The 14,203-nt window shown below is 40.8% G+C and overlaps 1 protein-coding gene across 2 annotated transcripts; it reads left to right on the forward strand.

Moving 5' to 3' along the window:
- The first annotated feature begins 4,111 nt into the window (after positions 1-4,111).
- Positions 4,112-9,597, forward strand: LOC119071542. 2 transcript variants are annotated; one of them, XM_037176437.1, is made up of 4 exons: positions 4,112-4,261; positions 4,357-4,552; positions 4,614-6,814; positions 6,880-9,597. In XM_037176437.1, exons 2-4 carry the CDS (start codon positions 4,366-4,368, stop codon positions 9,514-9,516), a joined length of 5,025 nt encoding a protein of 1,674 aa, XP_037032332.1. In that variant the 5' UTR covers positions 4,112-4,261; positions 4,357-4,365; the 3' UTR covers positions 9,517-9,597. The 2 variants fall into 2 exon arrangements, with proteins under 2 accessions (XP_037032332.1, XP_037032333.1); XM_037176438.1 differs by having other exon boundaries at positions 4,125-4,217.
- Positions 9,598-14,203: the final 4,606 nt, after the last annotated feature.

Below are 14,203 nucleotides of genomic sequence, written 5' to 3' on the forward strand. Positions count from 1 at the left end.
TCGATTTATGTGCAAAAGGCACTTAGGGCCGAGTAGCGGCCTTAGTGCAAGGGCCCAAATTTGAAACTTTTTTTTGCCATCATTCTATTCGGCATTCAATTATCTCTCAAATGAAACAAAAACTAGCAAAATTGGATGAGATTTACTCGATTTATGTGCAAAAAACACTTAGGGCGAGTGGCGGCCTTAGTCCAAGGGCCCAAATTTGAAACTTTTTTCGCCACGTTCTTTTCGGTATTCAACTCCCTTCCATAAAAAACTAAATCTAGCAAAATCGGATGAGATTTACTCGATTTATGTGCAAAAAACACTTAGGGCCGAGTAGCGGCCTTAGTCCAAGGGCCCTAATTTAAAAAAATTTTCGTCACGTTCTTTTCGGTATTCAATTACCTTCCATAAAAAACTAAATCTAGCAAAATCGGATGAGATTTACTCGATTTATGTGCAAAAAACACTTAGGGCCTAGTAACGACCTTTGAGCCCTCCCAACAAGCCCACGTTACATCTTACCCAAAAACAATGTTCAGCAACTTTGTTCTACTCGTCAATACCTTTCATTTGATATATCACAAGCAGCTATTGCGTGCGTATTTCGGTAGATATCGTCGAAAGACTGAAAAACACCTATAGGGCCCTAGCTCTGGAGGGGTCGACCCTACCATGCCCATTTTCGAACTTGACCTTACTTTTGTCGATACCAATCGGGGAAAAAAAGAATTTTGAAAAAAGGTTGTGATTTACTCTAGCTAGAGGGGTCACGGACGGACGGACGGACGGACGGACATTTTTAGCCCCTTACGAAGTACTGGGGGCTTATAAGATTAATATGCCGTTTGTAACACGTCGAATTGGAAGCAGACAGTAAGGGCAAAGCTTTTGGTTATGTTCATAGATGACGAATCCGCAATAAAAAAAATGTCCGTCCGTCCGTCCGTCCGTCCGTCCGTCCGTCCGTCCGTCCGTCCGTCCGTCCATCCGTCCGTCCGTCCGTCCGTCCGTGACCCCTCTAGCTTGAGCAAATCACAACCTTTTTTCAAAATTCTTTTTTTCCCCGATTGGTATCGACAAAAGTAAGGTCAAGTTCGAAAATGGGCATGGTAGGGTCGGCCCTTACAGAGCTAGGGCCCTATAGGTGTTTTTCAGTCTTTCGACGATATCTACCGAAATACGCACGTAATAGCTGCTTGTGATATATCAAATGAAAGGTATTGACGAGTAGAACAAAGTTGCTGAACATTGTTTTTGTGTAGGATGCAACGCGAGCTTGTTGGGAGGGCTCAAAGGTCGTTACTCGGCCCTAAGTGTTTTTTCCACATAAATCGAGTAAATCTCATCCGATTTTGCCAGATTTAGTTTTTTATGGAAGGTAATTGAATACCGAAAAGAACGTGGCGAAAAAAGTTTCAAATTTGGGCCCTTGGACTAAGGCCGCTACTCGGCCCTAAGTGTTTTTTGCACATAAATCGAGTAAATCTCATCCGATTTTGCTAGATTTTGTTTTATTTGAGAGATAATTGAATACCGAATAGAATGATGGCAAAAAATGTTTCAAATTTGGGCCCTTGGACTAAGGCCGCTACTCGGCCCTAAGTATTTTTTGCACATAAATCGAGTAAATCTCATCCGATTTTGCTAGATTTTGTTTCATTTGAGAGATAGTTGAATGCCGAATAGAATGATGGCAAAAAAGTTTCAAATTTGGGCCCTTGGACTAAGGCCGCTACTCGGCCCTAAGTGTTTTTTGCACATAAATCGAGTAAATCTCATCCGATTTTGCTAGATTTAGTTTTTTATGGAAGGTAATTGAATACCGAAAAGAACGTGGCGAAAAATTTTTCAAATTTGGGCCCCTGGACTAAGGCCGCTACTCGGCCCTAAGTGTTTTTTGCACATAAATCGAGTAAATCTCATCCGATTTTGCTAGTTTTTGTTTCATTTGAGAGATAATTGAATGCCGAATAGAATGATGGCAAAAAAAGTTTCAAATTTGCGCCCTTGGACTAAGGCCGCTACTCGGCCCTAAGTGCTTTTTGCACATAAATCGAGTAAATCTCAACCGATTTTGCTAGTTTTTGTTTTATTTGAGAGGTAATTGAATACCCAATGGAAAGTTGGCAAAAAATTTTGGGTTTCTAAAATAATGTCGTAAATTGTTGGTTTTATTTGAGAGGTACTTCGTACGGGCTTTCGTAATTGCGCTCTGCGCAATTTTAAAAATGAACACTTTCAGTAAATTTGACCATGCCCAACTTGACTTGCATTTTGGTAACAGACGCATTAGAGGGTTGTAGACGTATTAGGGTTCCGGGCGTATTACGGCTACGGACGTATTATGGTTACGGACGAAATAGGATTACGGATCGTACGGGGCTAAGTCGCAGCAAACGCTCCGACTGTTCTGATGCCTTGTTTTTATTGCGGATTCGTCATCTATGAACATAACCAAATGCTTTGCCCTTACTGTCTGCTTCCAATTCGACGTGTTACAAACGGCATATTAATCTTATAAGCCCCCAGTACTTCGTACGGGGCTAAAAATTGATTAGGTTGTTATGTTCTGTGGATGAAATCTGCCACTTCATGTGGCCTTGGAACAGTCATATAACACAATACTGACAATACTCCTTTGTTCTTATTAGAATAACTAGTACAGTTTGGTATGATATTTGTCATAATTTGTATTATTTTTTCTATACCATTGCGAATATTGTAAATTTTTCTTCTTTGAAATTTTTCGTACGTTTCGTTAACATTCAGTTGTACATACCAGTCAGTTGAACTCATTTGAATTTGTAGAATGTAATCAAATCATATCCGACTAACGCCAAATGCTACTTGAAAGTGCGACGATGGTATATTTGATATACGTCTACTTTTTCAAGGACTTTTTCAAACAATTGAAAATTTTCGGGCTTTTTCGGACGGCCCGGAAAAAGCCCGGTCCGATCCGGCCGGGCTCGGATCGGGTTGGGCCACAAATTGGTCGGGCCAGTTTGGATCGGGCTTTAAAAGTGAATTTCGGGCCGGGTTTCGGGCCGGACGGGCTTCAAAAAAACCTCGGCCCGCACATCTCTAATGTGGGTGTCGGAAGAATTTTTTTTCAGCTAGTAATTATTAATAGTGATTGTTAAATGTCGAAAAAAGTGTTTTGATGAATTTGGGTTATTTTCGACATGAGTGATGTGTTTCAAGGTTCCTATATTTTGGGATGAGAAATGATTTCTCTTGCACTTCCTAACTTCCATCGGATTTTTCGATGGATTTGGGTTATTTTTGATATAAGTGAGGTGTTCCAAAATAAGTCACGTTGCATTGGGATTAAGAACTAATTGTAGCAGTGGTAACATCGTTGACTGGAGTGCATGAGGTCCAGGGTTCAAATATCGTGAGGTAAATAAAAAAAAATCTGTTTAATATAAACAATCCTCATTCTATAGATTCTCATATCAGACATATAGAACCTTAAAAACTATGTTGAGACCATATCCGAAAAAATTGTTTTTATTTTTTCTGAAGTAAAAGTAGGATGGGTTGGAATACTACCTTTTTATTGCACTACAAGTAACATTTCCTTTTACGTTATACTACACTCGGGAAATAATTTGATATTTCGTATCACGATTCCTTCCCTTTGTATAGTAATACACTATTCGATATAATTACTCTACGAATCTTTTTTAGAATTAAAATTTACTTGAACTTATCCCCAAATGAGTAATCCCTAGAGGAATTAAATTTTAATCTTTTAGGCCCTGACTTTTGACGCTTGTTTACTATGCGTTGAAATGAAAATCTCATTTTAATCCTTAGAGTAATCACAAAATGAATTAGATCTAGGTCCATATTTTTATCTGTGTACACGCTGAATATATACTATGCTTTAGAGTACAAATGTCAAGTAACGTAAAAAAGTAGATTCTTTGAATTTAAGGTCCGGAATAAGTGAAACAGGCGAGAGTAGCAGCAAAAGCATCGCCCAATTATCACAAAGTCGTTTTAAAAGATTTGTTTAAGGCTTGATAATCTGTCGGCAGCGGTGACACCAATCAATTTTCTTCAGTGGCGGCTGCTGTCGTCGGTGACACACACACCTCTAACCCTACATCGTTACCGTTTCTCAATCGCAAACCGTCCTACGTCACTCCACCATCATTCAAATTGATCAGATTCGGCTGTGACCAAAAATTAAATTATTAGAAAGAATCCTGCGGTGAGGAGTAAGGCTTCAAAATATTTTTTTTTGTCTGGTGACTTATCATTGGTGAGTAGTGAGTGGATTATTACATTAATTTGCTCATAGCTCATCGAATGGATCTGTTGTTCAACAATTAACTGAATAAAAATTTCTCAATTCAGTCGCTGAAAATGAATTGTGTGATGCTTGTCATTCACCTGTTGCTGATGCTCAAATGGGGGTTATGTGAAGAAGAATATCTTAACAACAAAAACGACGAAGTCAAAGAAATATTGGAATTTCTGCGTAAGGGAGAGGAACAAATAAAATCTACCGGACACAAGGAGATAATTTTCGTGTTAGGCTCTACTGGAACAGGTATAAAGAAACGGGAAATTTCATTCTATTGATTGAAATAGAATCAATACAACATTTGCAGGCAAGTCAACGTTAGTCCATCTCCTAGCCGGAAATCCAAGTTTTCTGCGATCGATTCCAAGTGACGAAGATTCCGACGATTTCATCATTGAACATTTGCATGAGGACAAGATTGGTAATGTTACATTCCAATCGAAAACCATTTATCCGGATTTGGTCGTCGATGAAAACAATGTTCCGTTCTACGATTGCCCGGGATTCAGTGACACTCGCACGACAGGCATCGAAATTGCAACTACCTATTTTACCAAGAGGGTGATCAACAAAGCGGATCGTTTGAAAATCGTATTTGTGGTGAATTTCAATTCCATGTTGCGCGGGATCAGTTCGAGAAAGGATTTTACCGAATTCGTTCAATACGCAACCGAATTTTTACGAAATGTCCGTCAATACAAAATGGGAATCATTCTGGTCGCATCGAAAGTTCCGGTTCACGCCGGACAAGTTGGTGGCGACGCGAAATTGATTCACAAAATCAGGGGCTTTCTCAAGGAGTACCGACAATTTCTCGTTGACGAAACGGAACGGATCGATTCGAAATCGAATGGTGTCATTTTGAACAGACTGGATTTAATCGACATCTTTCTGACCAACGACATAATCGTTTTGTTTAAACGACCGAACAATGCTGGACCGTTGCATCGACTACCGGAAGTGATGAAAAATCGGGAGGAATTGCAAAATTCGATTCACAATAAAATCAATTTTGCCGAAATGATTGCTGACGACTTTGGGTACACACTGTCGGATCGCAGTAAATTAAAAATCAATTCAATTGCCGAGGAGATAAATCGTAGAATTGCCGATTTGTTCGAAAAAATCAACCGGAATGTGATGGACCACTACTCAAACAAATACGTGAATGTCAACGACATCGACAATTTACAGAATGAATTGGATGGCGTCATAACGATTCTATCGAAAATATCGGATAGTAACAGCAACTCAACGATGTCCGAAGCTCTTGCGTCAATCAAGCCACTAAACATCCCGAATTCACAAACTATTTTGGTTGACTTTCATAATCACATGGACTACATACAATTCCTTGGGACGGTGCACGACCAACCCATCACCATGCGAACATCCGACTGGACAGCGGCACTGCGAAGCTGCATCGATTATTTAGTTAAAGAGCGAAATTGGTACACATTCGCCGGTACGCTTTTGGATCGCTTGTCCGAATACGATATACAAAGCAATGTGTCGATGTATGACGTTGGCGACATTGAACGCTGGGGACTGGGTAGTGACAACAACAATGTATCAGCAGCAAGTGGAATTTCAATAACTGCAACAAACTTTGCGAATTTCTTAAAAAAGGTTATGACTCTCGATACGGTCAGAGACACCGAATCTTCAAAATCGAAAATTGATCTGTTGAACAGCATCCTAAACGAAACGATAAAATCCAGGCCCACGTGTAGTTGTAACAGTGACAAGATGTCGGTGAAAGGAAACTTCGTTAAGATCAGCGATCTGGACAAATTTGAAGCCTGCTGTAAGCAATCGGTGCAGTCAATTGAAGTCTTCGGTCTGTCAACGGTTTTTTTTGATTCTGATTTCAAGCGAAACGTTCATCTAGTGGTTATCGCTCCCAAATGGTGTGTGGTTCGGGCGCACGTGCACGTCAGTCTTGATGGTGTCAATGGGACGGATGGTGTCGACAAGTCTATCGACTTACAAACGAAATTCGTTGACGGCCATCCTGGAACAATCGGTGAAAATGCTAATCACTTCTTCGGATATGCTGACAAAATTGTAAACGTTGAAAATTTGTATATTTCGGCTGTTGGTGGTAACGGAGGTCTCGGAGAAAACGGTTCCACAGCTATCGATGGCGTAGAAATTTCGCCCAAAGGCGGCGATGAACAGAAACTGTCACAGTATGCTAAAATCGTCGAACGAACAAAAGAAAGTGACGCTGGATTCTTGTACTTCAACAAAAAAGAATGGGAGCACACGACGTTTCAAAGTAACGTTCATTGTCCGTCTATCAATGGCATCGGTGGCTCCGGTGGATTCGGTGGTTATGGTGGCTCAATCGAATTAAATGGCATGGTGGAAATAAAAACTTTAACCAGAGATGGACATGATGGCGCTTATGGAATGGCGGGAAAATGCGGAAAAGTATTTGACAAAGTGATGTTCTACAAAACGAAGTCCACTTCTTGCTTGTTTTGGTTGCTTTGTCACACTACGGTACGCAATACCGGAATGGTTTTAGATTCATCAAAATGCATTTCCTTACTCGTATTCTGTTTCAGATTTCTTGGGACACACAAAAATTCAGTGACCCTGAATGCCTCCAAAGATGTCGAAACTCATCGCTAGTTAACGTGCGTGGAATTTCGAAACCACGGGCCAATGAACGTCCGAATTTCGCTTTTTCCGTTAACCAATACAAATCGTTTGTACGAGAAAATTTGCATCGAATGCCAGTGACCTCAAGATTTGTGACCAATTTCCTTCGATCAATGGAACAGAATCCGAACATTCGTGCTGCCTACAACACGGCATCGTTTATCGACGATTTCTATCAAATTAAAAAGCAATTTCATCGACGGCAAATCGACGACAGTCTGGTGTACTTTCATCAATCGATCAACGAACGAATTCTGGAATATGTGTCGAATGCTTCGAACAAGGTACGGGTCAACGATCGGAATATTTTGGCCAATTTGTACACGGCCGGATTGAGTAAAATATGCAAATTGCGCAGTGGAACCGATCAAAATCTCATCATTGACATTGAATCGTATTTGGATGTGGCCATCGAGCATATTCGCTTGGTTGAAAAGAGTGGCAAACGGGTCGCCCTGAACCGGTTCAAAAATGAATATCGACGGAATTTGGATGCGAAAATCAGTGACAATCACAACATCATTACGAGCAATATTGTGCCAGCTGTTGACCAGCTCACCGTACAAATGGACGCAGCGATTGAGCATTTACTGACGGATGTAATTAAAGCGAAGAGTTCCACTGCTGTCGACAATAATCGCTACGATAGAATGCGGAGAAAATTGAACGATTTCATAATTCCACGGAAAGTGTTGAGTTTTGTGAAGGTAGTGGCTGACATTGCCGGACTGTTCACTGGGTTCGGAGGTGCCGTTGCCAAAACACTGAGCACAATAAATCGGGTCGCCGATGCATTTACGAACCATTATCATATGCCGTCCGATAAACTATCCTTCACACCGACAGATGAATTCGACGACAACCGTTACCAATTCGAAGATGCGGCGCAATTCTCACCAGTCCAGAAGTCGAAATCGCTTCTCACCGTTATCGACGAGATTCTGGAGATGGTGTCCACATTCTCCTTTGGTGACCTGTTGGCACCGATAAATCTTGTGCGAGACAAGTTAACGGGTGCCAGAAGAGTGGATTTAAGTTCCACAGAAATTGATTTGTTGCGGAATGATGTGGAGAATACTGTCCGGAAGAAGGCGCTTGAAATGAAGACACATTTCCGAAACGAAACCAATTCAATGAAAGCTCTGGACAAAGTGTACAGGAAACTGTCAGTACTGCATATGGACGTGGAAATGTTCCGTAAATATTCGTCGAACAATCAAAAGTTATATGAAATCGAGTCTGCAATGAGACAGTCTGGAAACAAACTTTTTGACCTGAATCAATTGGAGCACGATCTTCGATTATCCATCATTCCGATGGTGAAGCAAATGCGTACGGTACTCAACCAATTCTCGGATGAAATGACCGATCACCAGAGACCATCACTTGACGCATTAAAATGGCGTATTCAAGACATGCTCAAAAATGTTCGCTACCAAATCCAGCAGTTCACAAGTCTTGACTGGAAAATTAATGGCGAACTTTTGCACATATTCGAGAAACTGGATGGAGCCATATCTACACTGAGTCACATTTTCGACCAAATGCAAGTGTATGAAGACCAAGTGAGATTGAGCAATTACATCGCTAACATTGAGTCCGCTGACTATACCGTAGACATGAACTCATCTAGCCCGGAATCGGATAATTTTAACCGTTTGAATGTAATAATCCAATCGAACGTCCTGCTGACAATTTTCGACAATGCGCTGAATGGTTTTAAGCAAACGGTTTTTCCATTCGCCGATTTCTATTTGCGCCGCTTCAATCTACCACCGCAACTGGATACGGAAACAAGTTTGCGAACACTCGTCACAACGGCCACCGACGAATTGGTGAACTTAAAATTGACCCTGAAGGAATATTACAGCGCATCGATCAATCCCAATGACAATTTAATTCACACCGCAGACTTTTCCAGTGATTTCAATTCATCGTATCCGTTCTATGTTTGGCACGGCGATGAGCACAGCGTAATGATGGCAGAGCTGTTGTCCGGGCGAAATGTTACCGTAAAGGTGGACATAGCCAAAGGACCAAAATTGAATGCCGTAAAATTTCAATATCTGCAAATCCATTTGAAATGCTCGAATCGGACCAACCAATCGGAATTGGACAAATTTTTGGAGAATTTTGACGTCACCATCATTCATCATGGAAACTCGTACTACCGGTGTGACGATAAATTCTATTTAATTTCAAGTCCAGCACAGCGCATTGAGTACAGTTTCGCACAGTATGCAAATGGACTGTCGATACGTAGCAATAATGTTTATCAGAAAATGAAAAGCGGAAACTTTGTATTGAGTCCTTATGCTTTACTGACAATTTCGTTGAGCGCTCGACACCCGGAACAATTTATGAATTTCGATTCTGACTTCTGCCACAGTATTGATTTGGAATTGATCGGACGTGGACAATATCTGAACCCGAACATGGATGCTTGTTTCGGTCTAGAAAAATATTACGCAGCCGATGAGGTATTGGTAGACGATTTTCAAACTGTTAGTAAGGGAGATATTGACGAAATAAATAAATGAAAAAAAAAAAAAAAAACAAATGAAGGAAGAGAGTGCGACAGAGTTTTCCTTTATCTCTGGAGCCGTTCGACCTATTTTGTGAGGAAGAAATTTATCAAAATCGGATGCGTTATATACTCAAGCTAGAGTGTTCAAAGACGGAGAGGCATCGGTAAATTGACATCTCTAAGCAACCGCAAATGGTTTCCCCCTTACCCAGTGACTCTAATTGGACTTGGAAGTGCAGCAAATGTAAAGTCAAAGCACCCTCGTACATACTTCGTACGGGTCTAAAAATATTGAAGTGAATATGATTTTAAGTTAGTTACAGTGAACGACATCTCAAATGTCTCACTGTCATTTTTTTCAGAGAATGTCATTGTGAATTTACAATGACACAATAAAATTCTCAGAAAAAATTGACAGTGAGACATTTGAGATGTCGTTCACTGTATGAAAGCAAATTTTCCACTTCATGATTCGGATTGGTTGAGATTTGTCCACTGATCGTTTCGACTAATAGAAAGTCCCAACGGAATGATGTAGCATGGAGAAATGTTCGATTCAAGACCTCAGTTTGTAGTCAGCCTGTTCCGACTCTGATGTAGGCTCTGAATCCAGATTTTCTTCCTTCGATTAATCTCAGTACTCACACAACACAAGACTGATGCATTTTTTTAGAAGTAAAAATCAATTCTAGCAACTCTAGAAACACCTCATTGTCTGGCTAAGTTGTAGCAGAAAAAAATCAATTTATAGGAGCAAATAGTTATTTGTTTACCGAGCGGAGAAAGCAGGAATTTACAATTTCGCTAGAGTTATAATTTCTTAATAACTATTTCTCACAAAGATGAACACAACGATTCTCATATGCGTGTGCAAGGTGTGATTAAAAGTTTTTCTCCACAAAATGAAAACATCCACTGGCAAAAAAGAGTTAAAATTCTTACCCGGTAACTACAGCTGTATTTTTTGTATGAGACGTTACAGCTATGGCAGCTGTTTTAGTTTCAAAGAAGACTAATCTCTCTTTTCAATATTTATAATTTCAAAGAATTAGAATGATTAGAAATTAAGAAGAATTCTGAAAAAAAAATCTAGATTACCTGGAGGCAAAGTTACCTGCTAGAGGTAATATTTTCAACTCTTTTTTGTATTCAATGGTATTTCCACAACGCAGGAGTGTCAATAATTGTTTTATCACCTCCACTACTTTCGAGGCTTTTGCTGTGAAAAACGTTGTGTTTAACTTGGGAAAAGAGTTGGAAATTAACATTTCTAGTGAGACAGCTCTTTCTCTCCTGTGGTGAAGAAAATAGAACTTGAACTGTCACTTTGCTTATGCTTTCGAAAATGGTTACGCCATGGTGAATTGAGGAACTCGTTTCTCGGAGAAAAACATTAAATCACTTCTCGCACTATGGTAACAGAAACCGAAACTATGAATCGAAATGAATTTTGTGTGTGGAAATTATGAACTTTTATGTGAAAATTGTGGAACAAGTGTGCCAATTTCGCACATTTTTTTTCAAAAAGCTTCGCTTAGTTTCTTTTTATCATTACATTCAACTTACTTATTTGAAGAGAATCCAACGAAAATTTAAAAAAAAAATCTCAAAACTAAGTAAGGCGCTGAACTCGTAAAAGTTGTCATGGGATATTCAAAAGTAAAATCGGACATCAAAAACTAATGATGCAGATCGTTTCGTCTCTTCAAGCCACACACCCTACTGGTTGTGGATTTCCAAATTGGGACAATCGACCCACCCTACGGGTCAGTCCTCTATTTGAGTGACGTCAAAGTCAGCCAAGGCCATACGAATTGTCAAATTACACCCATTTAGCAGGGCCTATTTTAGGACATTTAATTCCGTAAAATTCCTAAAAATTTCTGAAAATTCTGTTAATTTGAGTTTAAGAAAAATGATCAGCCTAATCAAGCGATCTCTGATGCAACGAGATGCGTCTCTCTGTAATGTAAATTGCATGTTTAGCGCCAGTTTACGTGAATAAAGAGTAAAGTGTTGTCATCACTGATCTTTCTACAGTTTTGATGTCACCACTTCTGACAGGTGGGTGAGGTGGGTTGTGTTTTTATTTACTTCAAATGTCAAAAATTTTCGCATAGTCTCTGAAGAATAATTCGTTGCTGTAGCGATAGGAGTTTATATTGCTATATAATCCAGTGATATACTAACAAGCCTAACCATAAGAATTTAGAGGTAATAGAGTTCATAGCTCAGCCACTTTATTCACCAAAACAGTGGAACCAAAACAGTGAATCCTTTACAACAATTTGTTTTGATGCTGACTAGTTTCATTTATGAAAATGCCGAATTTTTTACGACAAATTGTTCTCTCTTTCAGCTGCGTGTAAATCGAGCAAGAGCCATGGAAGGAGTGTGGCTTAAAACAGAACCGATCGACGATTGTTTCTCCATTAAATTGGAACCGGGAATTGCCGAACCGCTAACAATAATCGAGGTAGACGAATCGAAAAGTGTGTACGTTAAGACCAACGATGATTTGGACGAAATTGACATCGATACGACACTAAAAACTGACAACGACGTCAAAAAATCAAAGAAAGCCAACACTGGTGCTGAGAAAAAACTGAAGCAGAGCAGAAAGGCATTGTCGACACGCGTTAAAAAGTCGTTCATCTGTGACGAATGTGGCAAAGAATTTTCGTCCGCATACGGTCTAAACCGTCACAAATTGTTGCATTCCGGTTTACGGCCGTTCATTTGCACCGAGCCGAACTGTGGAGCAGCCTTTCGACAAAGTTCAACATTGAAGTCACACCAAATGTCGCACACTGGCGAACGTCAATATTTTTGTGAGGAGTGCGGCCATGGATTTTCATCCAAATTCCATATGCTAAATCATCAACGGGCTCGCCACAGTGGCGAACGTCCGTTTGTATGTACGGAATGTGGTCAAGGATTCATCCGCAAGAAGGGTCTCGCTAAACATCAACTGGAGCACACGGGCGTTAAGCCCTTCGAATGTGACGATTGCGGAATGAGATTTTATGAGGAGAGACTGTTAAAATCGCACAAGAAAACACACACCGCCGATGGCAAGTCATTCACTTGTGCGGAATGCGGGAAAGGATTCTCTCACAAGACGAGTCTCAACGCACACAAACGAAATCATTTGGCGGAACGGCCATTTGGTTGCGAAATTTGTGGCAAGCGATTCATTCAAAAGGGAACGTTGAATATACACAAAGCCACACACAGCGACGTTAGACCATTCGAGTGTGAGGAATGTGGGTTGCAATTTACTCAGAAGTACACACTGAAAACGCACAGGATGAAGCAACATGGTCTATCAACAACGTTGCCGAAACAACAGAAGCCAATACACCACGGGCAGTCTGTCCCAGTAACAGAACCAAAGAGCCATAACGACCTCTATCCGAAACCATCCGAGAAATCGGAAAGCAATGCCGCCGTTTCAATGGATCGCACAGCCATATCGATTTTTCCATTAACCGGAAATTCGAACGAATCAAAGGAGAGAGCCTCCACAACAGAATCTCGTTTTGAGAGTCAACAACCTAAGCGACCAGAGACAACATGCGAAATCGCAAGGACGAAAAGTGAGCCAAGCTCTTCAGAGAACGAGTTTACGCTCGACACTAATGGCGACGACTCCATCGGATTTGAAGATAAATTTGAGGTAGATCCCAGTGTGGACGCACTACAATCACAACCTGATGGAATCTCAACGAATTTGGATCAAATCAAAGAAGAACCACTGTCCAGCGAGTCCTACGTCGACATCTGGAAATCTGAACGAACGACACCGGACGATGAATATGTGAACGTAAGTGAAAAGCCAGTGAAGAAACCAGCCACGAAGAAAAGTTCGCGTGACCCATCAATTGAGCTGCCCTTTTCCTGCGGCAAATGTGATAGAACGTTCGCACTGATCAGTGCCCTAAAGAACCATCAACGATCGCACAAATTCGATAACATCGAACGAGAGAAGAAAACGTTCATCTGCGACGAATGTGGAAAAGTATTCGCCGGAAAGCAATATCTCAAAATTCACAAGCGCGCCCACTCGGGATCGACACCTTACACTTGTACGGAATGCAACAAGAGCTTCACCTATCGAAGCAGCTTCAAAGTGCATCAAATTATTCACACCGGTGAGCGTCCATTCGCTTGCGAGACCTGTGGAATGACATTTTCGGTGAAGAAGTCGCTGGACAGACATCGGCTGGTACATGTGGAGGATAAAAATTTCGAGTGCGATGTCTGCGGAATGAAGTTCAAGCATCCGAGTAGCATAAAGCGACATAAGTTGACCCATACCGGCGAGAAAAATTACGGCTGTGACATCTGTGGCAAAACGTTCCTCGAAAAAAGTTACATCAAATTCCATTTGCGGACGCACACGGGCTACAAACCATTTGCGTGCGATGAATGTCCCTCCACATTCGTTGATAAGCCTCAACTGAAACGGCATAAGGCTCACTGTCATCGCGGAGTCGGTGAACCTTCGCCCTACCGAAGACTGAAATTGATGAAGATGATGAAAATGATGAACGCTGTTCATTGAACAGGTCGCTGTAATGGAATGAAGCTGATGAATAAAAATTGATTGAATCTGTAATTCCACAAGGTGTTTTGCCCACTTTATGTTGAAACCAGTCGTGACTAAGGTAAGGTTTTGGCCAACAGGCTGCAGAGGT

The sequence above is a fragment of the Bradysia coprophila genome, assembly GCF_014529535.1.
Source record: "Bradysia coprophila strain Holo2 chromosome IV unlocalized genomic scaffold, BU_Bcop_v1 contig_5, whole genome shotgun sequence".
Lineage (NCBI taxonomy): Eukaryota > Metazoa > Arthropoda > Insecta > Diptera > Sciaridae > Bradysia > Bradysia coprophila.